This window comes from Xyrauchen texanus, chromosome 46 (assembly GCF_025860055.1).
Source record: "Xyrauchen texanus isolate HMW12.3.18 chromosome 46, RBS_HiC_50CHRs, whole genome shotgun sequence".
NCBI lineage: Eukaryota > Metazoa > Chordata > Actinopteri > Cypriniformes > Catostomidae > Xyrauchen > Xyrauchen texanus.
In genome coordinates, this window is record NC_068321.1 from 22,381,431 (window position 1) to 22,394,059 (window position 12,629).

Genomic DNA, 12,629 nt, shown 5'->3' on the forward strand with positions numbered 1-12,629 from the left:
TACACCAATTTTTGGTTGTTGGTCCAAGTTATTTGAATATGAATTGCTTTTATTTAAAAATAAAAATGAATACAAAGTCCTTTAAGTTACAAAGATTTACAATGTCTCTTGCGTCAGCTTTGACAGTATCACATTGAACAAAAAGCAAGGCTTTTTCAAATAAGAAAATTAGGTAACATTTAAGCTTATTTTAATTTTTAGCATCTTCACGCACAGATCTTCAGATTGTAATAAATTGTGATTCGTTTGTGGAACTTTCTAAGAGCTTAAAATGCAGGATATAGGAGATGTGCAAAAGCCTTTTGTCTTTATAATATATTGAAGAGTTTTGGCTACATTAGAACAAATAGAACTAGTCAAAAAAATAATAAAATAATAAAAAAGAAACTTTATATCAGTAATACAGTGAAGCTACTGAGTCATTCGTGTCAACTCAACCAGACGTCACCAGCTCAAAAAAATCTAATAAAATAAAAAAATAAAACCTTTCTCCTATGGTGAAAGAAATACATAAATGAAGATGAAAGCCAAAATATTAAATGCCATGTATGAATATTTACTGAGTACTCCCCTATTTTCATGAGGGGGGGTCAAAATAGCAATTTTCACCTATGATTTTGGAGCAAAACTGCAGATCAAAACAATAACCTTAGAAAGGTGGCAACATAATTATGTTATTTTTACACAGAGATTGGTGGGTCTGTTATTAAAATCAGTTCACTTCAGCAATCCTTGTTGCATTATATGCCAATGGTGATGGTTAAAAAATGGGGGTGAAGCACTTTTTGTGTTCTTTTTTCAAAGTTGGCATGCCTGTAACTCAAGAAGTACTAAATATATGTTAATATCCTTTTAGATTCTGGTTCAGAACAAACTTTTCTATTGGTGTCTTCATTTATAAGGACCTATATGGTTCAATCCCAGAGAAATGGGGCTCTCAATGTGGCTCTATGAGTACATTTTTAAATTGTACACATTTTCAGTGGTCAAAATGAAATGTGGGTCACTTTGCATACAGCTGATAGTTTTTGTCTTTTAAAGAGGAATGTCTGAAGTACAAATAATGTTGAAACTAGAATTGTATCTTTTTTCCCTCTATCAAAACAATTGAATAGAACATACCAATGTTTAACAACGAGTGCCAAAAATTTACTGAAATGTTCAAGTTGAATAAATGAAGGTTAATTTCTAGTTTCAGCATTATTTGTTCTTATTTAAATAAAATAAGTATCAGCTTTATACAAAGTGACTCACATTTGGTTTTCGACCATTGAATATTTATAAAATTCAAAAATTTGCACATGGAGCCACATTGAGAACCCCAGATCTTTGGGACTGAATCACATAGGGCCTTATAAATGAAGATACCAAAATAAAAGTTTGATCTGAACCAGAATCTAAAAGGATATTAATATATGTTTAATACTTTTTGAGTTACAGGCATGCAAACTTTGGAAAATGACTGTCACCATTTTAATAACAGTCCTATTTATGTGTAAAAAATAACATAACGATGCTGCCATCTTTCTAAGGTTATTTTTCGTTTCTGTGGTTTTGCTCCAAAATCATAGGTGAAAATTGTCATTTTGACCCCCTCTACAAAATAGTGGATTACTCAGTAAATATTCATCCATGGCATTTAATATTTTGGCTTTCATTTTCATTTATGTATTTCTTTCAACAGAAAAAGAAATGGGACCTCTGGTTGAGTTGACACGGAATGACCCTACAAGGGTAAAGAGTAGCCTATATAAAAATCTTGGAATTAATGTACATCTTTTTAAAGAACTATGATACATGGATTACATATTTTCTACATGCATGAATATAGTTTTACCCAAATGGGCCTACAATGTTATCCACTTTAGCACGTGCATGTATACTGCAAACATTGTGCCAAAACCCCTTTAGAGAAACAAGATCTGAAATGTTAATTTTGGTCTCTGCTTGATGGAGCACAGCATCTGTAGAAGTTGCTGGTTGGGTCCTCGTCTCCTACTTCCATCTCCATGCTGTTTTAGACTGTGTGTCTGTTGTATTCATAAGACGGGTCGAGTCCATCGTTGTGGAATTCTCTCCATTGCTCTGTATTCTCTCTGGTACGCTCATCTTGCTCTGAAAAAATGTAAACCTTTTAAAACTTCAGTGAACATAGAGTAATTTATGTGTAAATATTGCTATATTACACTAATATGAAACGTGTGTAATTGTTATGTATTTGAAATTGCAAAGCAAGTCTAAAGAGTTTACATCATATCAGCTGATCAAAGTCTTGGTATTTATATCACTAACCATAATATAGATTATTCATATTAATCTATAAAGTTACAAGTGTTTTCCTACACAGTATCATAGTTTGTTGAGGCTATACATATGAAAACTCTCCATCCACACTAGCGTTTTCAAGTGCTTTCCAAAAGTTGCTCGTCCACACTGAAACGTTTAAATCGCGTCACTGCGCATGCGGAAAATCCCCGTTGCATGTACGGTCTGAACGGAAATTGTCCTCGTATTCCGTCGCCGGACACCGAGTAAACTTCCCTTCGCCTTTGAAGGAACGCAATGTGATGGTTGTACACATGGACATCATATAGATAGACGCCCTATCGACCGCTTCTGCCTACTGGCGCGGACGAGCCGCGGCGCCGCCATCTTAGACCGGTCACCCGCTCCACTCAGTGTAATCTGTATGGCAGGTGCAATGAACTGTCAGCGCATTTAATTAATCATACCTCACTGAATACCGAACTGATTTTCACGCGGAGTTTTTTTGCTGCAAAGGTCATTCATGTAGCTATGATACAGGGCACATGCTTCGGCGTATTTTAATATTCATAGTAGGCTTAACGGTAATATAATATTCTGATATAAGATATAAAGTGACCAGACGTCCAAAATCAAAATATGTGATGTGGATATAAGGTATTTTATTAATCACACACTATAAATATGACAAAGAATCAGAAACAGATAGTTGCAGTAAAGTAAGATATTTTAATAAGTTGAAGAAACTATTTATAATGATTTGTGACACACTCTCTCTCTCACACACACACTCGCTCTCTCTCACACACACACACTCTCACACACACACACACACACACACACACACACACACACACTCTCACACACACACACTCTCCGTATTTCTCAGTGCGCAGCGTCCAATAGGGCATATGTTACTTAAATAAAAATAAGTAAAAAATAATGTTACTTTGTACAACCATAGATCTAGTCTCCATATAATATCTATGGTTGTACAAAGTAAAATACATTTTTTAACAACGATATCAAAGTGAGTATCAAGTACAACAGCGGCGCTATAACACATGCCGCCATCTTGATTGTTTTGGTTCAGATATATCCGTTTTCACAGTCCACACTACAACGCGAAAACAGCGTTTTCAAATGTATCCACTTTGGAGTGCGTTTTCAAAAAGCTTAGTTTTTGCGGACAAAAACGCCGTCTTGGTGTGGACGGAAGGCCAACACGGAGAGAAAAAGACGTATTAGAGAAAACGTATTAGTGTGGACATGGCCTAAGCTGGTTAGGGATTTTGGGTGATTTTAAGCTGGTCAGGCTGGGACACAAGCTGGCCTTCAAGTTAAAACCAACTGGAAACCAACATGGCTTTGATTAGAGACCAGCAAGACCATCTTAACCCTAATAAAATCAAAATTAGCCGCAAATTTGCCGCTTGTTATTTTCACATGCAGCTTTTGATTCCCCACAGATGTTACCCAGAAGTTTGCAGCTCTTCATTTAAAATTAAAAAATGCAATCAAAAATGTTTTAAAAATTAGGATCCTCTGTAACTGTGGTATTTAGTTCATAATTTGACAAATCTGCTTTGTAAAACCAAGTTTCTGTGGAGTCCCAAGTTCATTAGCATCAGTGAATGAAAACTGTGCTGAATGCTAATAATGCTCCCAGGTGAATGTGAGACAAACTTGTCTTGTAAAAGTTTGGCAAGTGGAAGAGGAATTAAAAATGGTTTATTAAGGATTCTTAGATTTAGTTCATGATTTGATAGACCTGCTTTGCTTCCAGTACTGAGTTTCTGTGGAGTTAATAAGCCTTTGCTGAATGCTAACAGAATGCTAATCAATGCTGCCTGACCCAAAATAGCCGGCAGGTGAGATTTGAGTAATTCTGTAGACTTACCGTCATGTTCCTCTTCAGCGTAATTCTCAAACTCATTCCTCTGTTCCTCATGATACTCTCTCTTCCTTTTGTCTGCGGCCAGTCTCTGTCTCTGTTCAGCTAATAGGACAAAATAAAGATGTTAGGAAGCGAGATAAAGCATGAGCAGGAATATGAGATACTGTAATGTTTAAAAATTTCTCTAAAATTGCGTTTAACATCTAATTGGAGTATCAAGGACAACAAACAGCCCTATTCGCAGGCGTTCCAGGTTTTTACTTATTGTATAGCAAATATGGTTTGCTCTTAGACAAGGCACACATTAATGACTATTATAATAATTTGAACTATTTAACGATATCGTTCGACTTGGATCGTACAAAATGGTATGACTTGATGGTTAGGATTTGGTTTGGGATAAACTTGATGATGACATAAAATCATGATGACATCATTTGTTGACTTATTTATTTTTCTCTGTAGGAGTAAAAGTCGTATGTTTTTTGAGTCAACACACATGATCTCTTACTATTATTACGGCTTCTCACGCGACTGGGTTGGACAGTCTGTTCAATGGGTTGTACACTTAAATATGGCTTTTCAGCCGTTGCCTGAAATATTCAAGCTGACAAGCCTCATAAAACATGGGTTGTGATTAGACATGATCTAGAACCAGATTTCCCTTAAAAATTTGTTTTTTAGGTCTGTCAAACTTGCTGCAAATTTTCCACTCATTATTTTCACATGCAAATCAGCTTGTGTTTTCCCACAAATGTTTGCCAGAAGTTTTCAGCTCTGTAGTGGTGAGCCTGCAGCAAACATTTGGCGACAAAGAAGAGTTTGCCGCAAAGCTCACTTGCATATGAAAATAATGAATGCCGAATGAATGAAGTTTGCCAGAACTCTCGATTTTTGTAAGGGATTGCAACTCATTGAACAGACGCTACATCTGTCCCTTAAAGCATAATTTTCCTTTGCAAAAAATTAAACGGCGCGTCTACCCTCACTAAGGTCTATTACCTGTGATACTGATACACCACAAGTAAGACTTAACATAGTCATAAAAACATATAAATAATTTCTAGGCCAGGAGGGACGAACTTTCAAAGGAAGAACTTTCGAAATTACATGATTCCACAAGAAAAGATGGACTAAAATACTGGTGCTCTGATCCAACATGGTAACGCCAGGTCATGGCATCTGACCTTTGACCTCTTCAATCTTCAAAACTCATGTCTACCTGACTAGTGTGCATTGTTCATTTTGCAGAGGTTATCTTCTAAATCACAGGTGTCAAACTCAAGGCCCGCGGGCCAAAACCGGCCCTCCACCTTATTTCATGTGGCCCGCAAGCTGATTTCTAAAATGTACGATGGAAGGTAAATGGAACGTCTCACTGACCAATCAGTTAGCACTTTCCACCATGAATATTAATGAGCCTTCCCCTGGAGCGCATTTTACTCTCTCCAAAAGCAAAACAAAAGACCGCTACCCAGAACAACTATCAGCTCTGGTCAAGTGGTGTGAGCCCAGAGAAGGTGCATTCAGTCTCTATAATAATGCTGTATGATTATAGGAAAATGTAACTGGGTTTGTTTGCTTTCATAAATTCTAACAGATGACTGTACTTTAATAAGTAGGAGCCTGATGAAAGACATCTATAGAGGAGACCTATTTTAGTTGCTCTGTCAAAATATTTAAATTTAGCCCTATACAGATTAGGCATTAATTTTCTCACAGATGTTACTGGAGATATAATAATTTACATATACATCCCAACCTCAAATTCAATGCTTTATAGACAAATGTGCAACACAATTTATTGTGCAATACATATTACTGGATATTGCATGGTTGCTACCAAATCAGATTGAGGGCATATATAATGCTGAAGTGGCCCGGGCTGAAATTGAGTTTGACACCTCTGGTCTAGATGATTGAATTCTTGGTTAAGAATTCCCACCAATGACTCAGTCTGGGTTACATGACCTTTGTGGAGAGCCCGTGACCACAAAATAAACAGACCAAAGCCAAAGGAAACCCATGAAAAAACAGTAAAGCACCTTCTACCACAGCGGTAGGAGTTGAAGACTAAAGGCTGGTTTCTCCAGGCTGCCCTGCGTCTCCTGCTATAAGGTGTGGTTAGCCTCCCCTGCATTCCACAGCTTGCTCAAAACACAGTGGTCACGATTACACCTGTGTGGGCACTACTAAAAGGGCTCTGTATTTCAGTTTTCCAAGAGTCCAATTAAAACGTAATATGAGCCACAACAGTGATCCACTGTGTTTTATGCCCTTCTACTTAAAGGGATAGTTCAACTAGTAGAACATAATGTTAGTAAGGATAATTTTATAGGTTCAATTTCCAGGGAACATATAAACTGATATAATGCATACCTTAAATGCAAGTTGTCTTGGATAAAGGTGTCTGCAAATGCATTTTTAAATGTAGGGGGCTGCCCTTGCCCCAGTTGAATTCAAGTCTTTAATCCGTCTACAAATAAAAGCATTTTTAAAGAAGCACAAATAACCTAACCATTTATCTCATCCTGACTTTTCACAGCTCTCCTGCCTCGCCGTTTGAAGAAGTTGTAGGCATCCGCTTCAGGCAGGAAGATCTTCTGCAGTGGACCTTCAATGAAGAAGAACATTGATGAGGACTTAGGTACGACTTGCAGGGCTTGAGAAAGATCTATGGGAACATTGGGTTTTTTGGTCACCTTGAGGGTTGGCTGCCTTTGAATCCTTCTTATCCGACACAGCGGCGCAGTCAGTCCCTTGGAATACTGTAAAAGAGTATAAAATTACATTATAGATGTTTCTTTCCTCCAAATCCAACAACAGACACAAAGGACAAGTATTATCTCGAATCCGTGAATTATCGAGGTGACTCCAAGAGGGTCCAATGATTAGACACCCTTTTCACGAACTGTCGGATCTGTGGGTCAGTACAATGCAGTCACGTTACTCACAGGTGAGGGAAAGCACTACAACAAGACAGGTGAAAAGAACAGTCTGCGTCCAGGACATTTTCAGTTTTGTGTCCGAGCCAAGGAAGAACAGGAACAAAGGAAAACCAGCTGATATTCTCAGGGACGTCTTGCATGAGATGGGGCTTGTGGTCGCAGTGAATGGAATTTGACCAGGAGGCTGAAGGAGGGGTGGAGTCCGGGGAATTTGTTGCTTTTGGAATGGGGAGAGGACAGGGTGACTCCGAAATGGGAAAGTGGCACAGATCAGACTCTGAGGGATCTGTCTGGGAATGATCAAATGATAAGGGAACCTTGAGTTGTTTCCTTTGCTGAATGATTTTGCTTATTGGCATGGCATTAACCATTTGCAATTCATTAGTAACACTCTTTTTGAATTGTTTCTACACATATGTTATGCATTCCACATATTTCAACATGATCACACAGGATGTCAACATGTTTTTTTCCAAGAGATACGGTACCCTATAATCGGCCACATTATGCCAACTCACAGAGAAGCACCATCTCCTATCGGACATTTTGCATTTGCTTTAGTTTACTTTAGAAGCGCATTGCATCAGCAGCAGCGTGGGAGACCTTGGTTCAGATCCCACTTTGAAATCAGGAAGTAATTGTATTTGTATAATCAGAGGTTGCATTTTTTACTCTTTTATAAAAACTTTACAGTTTATAATATATGCATTCCACTTCACTATATTTCAGCCTGTACAGCTGAAATCAACTCACTTCACAACTCGCTTTTGGTGCCCCTCCATGGACATTTCACCAAGAAAATGGAGATCACACGTGCCCATATGCCCAACAACAGTTACCGCTTTGGCCACTAGGGGCAGTGTTATGCATTTCGGCAAGCACAGACCGATGTTAGCTAAAGATGTTGATTACCACAAAAAATTTGTTTGACTCAACCCCTCTTTTCTTTAAAGAATACAATACAATCTGGGTAAAAAGGCACTAGTTTGTGGGTTTGAAGTTTTTTGAAGTGTGTAGTTGATGTCAGAGACCTTTGATGCCATGTTATTTCATTTTACACTGTACATTTGTTGTGTTTAGTGCATTAAAAAAAAATTTAAAACAATAAATACCTCATTGAGAACATTACTTTTTCAACAAAGTGTTTCTCCAAGACATGTTTTTGGCCCCAGAACACCAAAATGTTGTTTCTGTGGAGAGTGAGCAGCTGAGGGGTGTGATCTAACACAAGGAGCTCTTCTCACCCAAGGCTTGGGGAAAAAGTCAGTCTAGCCAGTGCCAGGACTAAATGAATGATGAAATTGTAAGGGCGAGACCCTGGAGCCAGAGATAATGAGATGTGAGAATATGTTAAGGATATGTTTAGGTTATATAAAATAAAAACTCAGGGAGGGAGAGCGAGAGAGAGAGAGAGAGAGAGAGAGAGAGGTTGTTTAAACAAGTGATGATCCTCCTTAAATATTTCTTGCTGTCCAGGAGTCATAAACATGCCAAAACTACTCTCTTTTTTTCACCCTCAAAATCGAAGCAGTTTCTTAACTGCAGGGGCAGACTGGGATGAGATATTGCATGGTTGCTACCAAATCAGATTGAGGGCATATATAATGCTGAAGTGGCCCGGGCTGCATAATGTTCTGCATAATGCTGCGGACCATTCTGCCCGTTTCGTGGCCGGCCCACCAGGAAAAGTGCCGGTTCTCCCGATGGCCAGTCTGCCTCTGCTTATATGTGAAATTTTCACTCTTTGTCTTAAAGGTGATGTTTGTCATTTATACACCACTAGGAAGGAAATTTGAAAAAAGTAACTGTGGCAGCGGGGGCGTGGTCAAACGCCCGGCCGGAGAGAGAAAGCGGTAAGGGCGCTTGCACCTGAGCTAAATTATGTCTAACACAAACATAAACACAGAGCAGCTCCATATCATTCTCTCTTTCTGGAACCGTCGTCACCGTCTGCCTTTATGCATCACGCGCCCCATCAGGCTGATTGGGGACCGGGGGAGCATTGTTCTAGCCTGGCCTTGCCCTCCTCCGCTCTACAGTAACTATTTACAGACAGGTTTCCTGAACATCCCATGTCTTCCATTTGTTTGACTAAACAGATAGTCACACCTCAAACTTACACCACTGGTTGAGTCAACGTTTCCGTTTCACTGTTTTGTGAATTTTTTAAGTTTAAGAGTTGCTTATGGTTGTCTCTGCTTATTAAAGGAATAGTTTATCCAAAAATTATTATTCTCTCATCTTTTACTCACCCTCATGCCATCCCAGATGTCTATGACTGTCCTTATTCACAGAACACAAACAAAGATTTTTAGAAGAATATTTCTGCTCTGTAGTCCATACAATACAAGTGAATGGTGAACAAAACTTTGGAGCTCAAAAAAGCACATAACAGCTGCATAAAAGTAATCAATTTTGGCCTGCTCTCATCCAAAACTGATTGGATTTCTTCAGAAGACATTGATTAAACCACTGGAGTCGTATGGGTTACTTTTATGCTGCCTTTATGTGCTTGTGGAGCTTGAAAGTTTTGGCCATCTTTCACTTGCATTTTTTGGACCTACAGAGCTGAGATACTCTTCTAAAAATATTTGTTTATGTTCTGCAGAATAAAGAAAGTCATACACATATGGGATGGCATGAGGATGTGTAAATGTTGAGAGAATTTTCCTTTTTGGGTGAACTGTTCCTTTAAGTTGGCATGTCAGAAGTGTTGTAGCATTTAGAAAATTGCAGCGCTTGAGTAATTGTATTCTTTGCGAAAGACGAAATTCATATCGATATTAATGAAAAGACAACATCTGTTGTTAGGATGACATTTTATTTTAGTCAAATATGTGATTTTACTAAAAGCACAAATTTGCTCATGATTTCAGGTGCAACAGTCATGGTCCTTTACTGCTTGTCCTGGAGGGTGCACCAATTCTACAGATGTATCTAAACCTGCTTCTTTTTTTTGAGCAAGCTCATAAAGCATTAAAAAAGCAACAAAAACGTTGGCAGTGTAGATGAATACAATACCAAATTCCTCTTCCAAACTGACATTTTCACCATTGACTTTCATTGCACAGAAATCAAATTAGCAATGAAAGTCAATGGTGACTAACACTGAACATTCTGCCCAACATCTCTATTTGTGTTCCACGGAAGATAGAAATTCATACAGGTTTCAAACAACTTGAAGGTGAGTAAATATTGACAGAATTTTCTAACACTAAGAATCAGCCTGTGGCCCTCAAAGGCCTAGGATCCCATAAAATACAATTTAGAAATATGTAATGATGCATAATATATCATTAGATTTCGTTGTTAACCTATAACATGCCACACTTGCTGCACTGTCAATACAAGCATCCCCCAGGGTGACATTAAATAGTCCAACGTTTGACATGACTTACCACACACTTAATAGTTCTGTTCACGGCTATGCACAGAGACTGACAGCAGTGGTGATGAAATAACACACGTAAGAGAGAGTGGGTTAAAATATGTGAGTGTACATTAAACATTAAAGCATGTATACCTATTCTAGTAGACCCCTAAAATAAAATTATGAACCTGTAAATGAGTATAATATGGGCTCTTTAAGTACAGTTTACTTTGCAATACTGTAACATCCTCTACTGCAATATCTAGAAATATCCACCAGAGGTCCTCCTCACCTGAATACTGACACAGACTCATTTACATCACCTGTTTCACATCACACTAATCAACTGCTGTGCATTAAAGATCTGTTTGACAGTTTGTTTATTGCAAAGATTTGTCACTCTTTGGATTACTATTCTGAGTGTTTTTCTCCTGTTTTGCCCTATGTTTTTGGATTTACTGCCTGTTCTTTGGGTTATTGTCTCTGCCTTTTGTCTTGGACTGTATGTCTGTTCTGCCTGATTTTCTTTGTTTTTGACAGTAACAATCATTTCTGGGTAATTTTGAGTAGAAACTGCCTTCACAAAACAAAAAGTTACCAAACTTAACAACAAAATCACCAATAAAAATGGTGTAAATCATGTTGCAAACAGTCTCGTTTGGAAGGATGCGTCCTCCGTAGGTTGCATTTGTCCACCTTTCAGAAAAGCGAGTAGGAGCCTTCGAATGCGACCTTCTTTCACGGGAATTCAGAGGATGTATGAGGTGTATCCTTCGTGGGCACTCACAACCCACAATTCTTTGCTTCAACGGAAATGTCTAAAAAAAATGACACCAATTTGCCCGTAAATATGATGTTCAAATGCAAGGAATGTTAATTTCCAAGTTGAAGTACCTCAGTAGATGGGTGCAGAGTATATAATATCTATAATTATATTAATATATATTTAAATTAAAGTATTAGACTAAAAGTCTACATGTAAAATCTATTTTCTTTCTCTTTACATCATTATAACTCTCCTAAAATCTAGGCTACCTCATGCATTCCCTTCCAGAGGGACTTTGTTCCCTTCTCACTGAAAGTGCTTGTGCTTGTTAAAGAGTGGCGTGCTGTCATAGCAACCATGTTACGTTTCGTTTCCGTTTGTCCTACGAAGGCCGTCTCGTTTAAATGAGGTTTGTTTAAAGGAGGACACTCGATATACTGCAGCCTTCAAAGGACGCATCCCACCTAGCATGCAGCCTTCGAAACGAGACACAGCCAGTGAAACAATGCAAGCTGATTAATTATTCAAGCCCAGTGCATGCTGGGAACACCATCTTCGAAAGTAAACTAAAAGTTACTCAAATTAGCAAATAAATATGACAAGGTTTTCTACTTCAGGATTGAAACATGATGACGCATTGTAATGAAAACAAACAATCATAAATACTTACAATATAGAGGCATCACTGCAGAATTTTTATTGTTTATTTGAGTCCCACAGACACCCTACACCAACCCCTAACCTTACCTTACAAAAATTAACCATAGTTTTACCATTGTAACCATAGTATCACCATGGTATTTTTCTAGTAGCCACAAAATGAAACATGGTTACTAATAACTACTAGTAACACCATACATCAGAACATCATAGTTTCCACCAAAACACATGGTTACTACAATATTAATACAGTAAAACATTGGTTCATTTTATCTGGATCAAATCCTTCTCTCATCTCCCCTACCTTCACTGTGATCAAATCACTGCGAGGAATCTCTTTTATTTATTACTATAAGTAGTATTATAGGGGGTGCAGTGTGTCACGGCAAGATCTCATGGCCCATCAAACTTTTTTTTAAACTTTTTTTTTATTTGCTTCAATATGTGGGCCCCACAGCTTATACAAAAGCCCCTCAACAGGGCCCTGTAACTTTGAGGGCCCTCAGCCCTCTCTTAGGAGCCTATTGCCTTCCTGTTTCTAATAAAAAAAATTGAGCCGCTTTTTAATCTTATAACGCCACCTGGTGAAAGTTTCCGGTCTCTTCTGGAAGTACAAGACCTTGTAAACTAATTTCCAAAATGACTACCTTCATATTTTGATGCACTCATGTTTTTCTTTGCTGATTTTGATAAAGTAAAATTAACAATAACGTTTACATTTTT

At 38.1% G+C, this 12,629-nt stretch overlaps 1 protein-coding gene across 1 annotated transcript; it reads right to left on the reverse strand.

Moving 5' to 3' along the window:
- Positions 1 to 1,416: 1,416 nt before the first annotated feature.
- Positions 1,417 to 7,263, reverse strand: LOC127638571 (unique cartilage matrix-associated protein-like). The gene is made up of 5 exons (XM_052120148.1): positions 7,117 to 7,263; positions 6,865 to 6,930; positions 6,681 to 6,776; positions 4,166 to 4,264; positions 1,417 to 2,115 (listed from the first exon to the last, which is right to left on the reverse strand). The coding sequence occupies exons 1-5, from the start codon at positions 7,172 to 7,174 to the stop codon at positions 2,018 to 2,020; spliced, it is 417 nt and encodes a 138-aa protein (XP_051976108.1). The 5' UTR covers positions 7,175 to 7,263; the 3' UTR covers positions 1,417 to 2,017.
- Between the last annotated feature and the right edge of the window lie 5,366 nt (positions 7,264 to 12,629).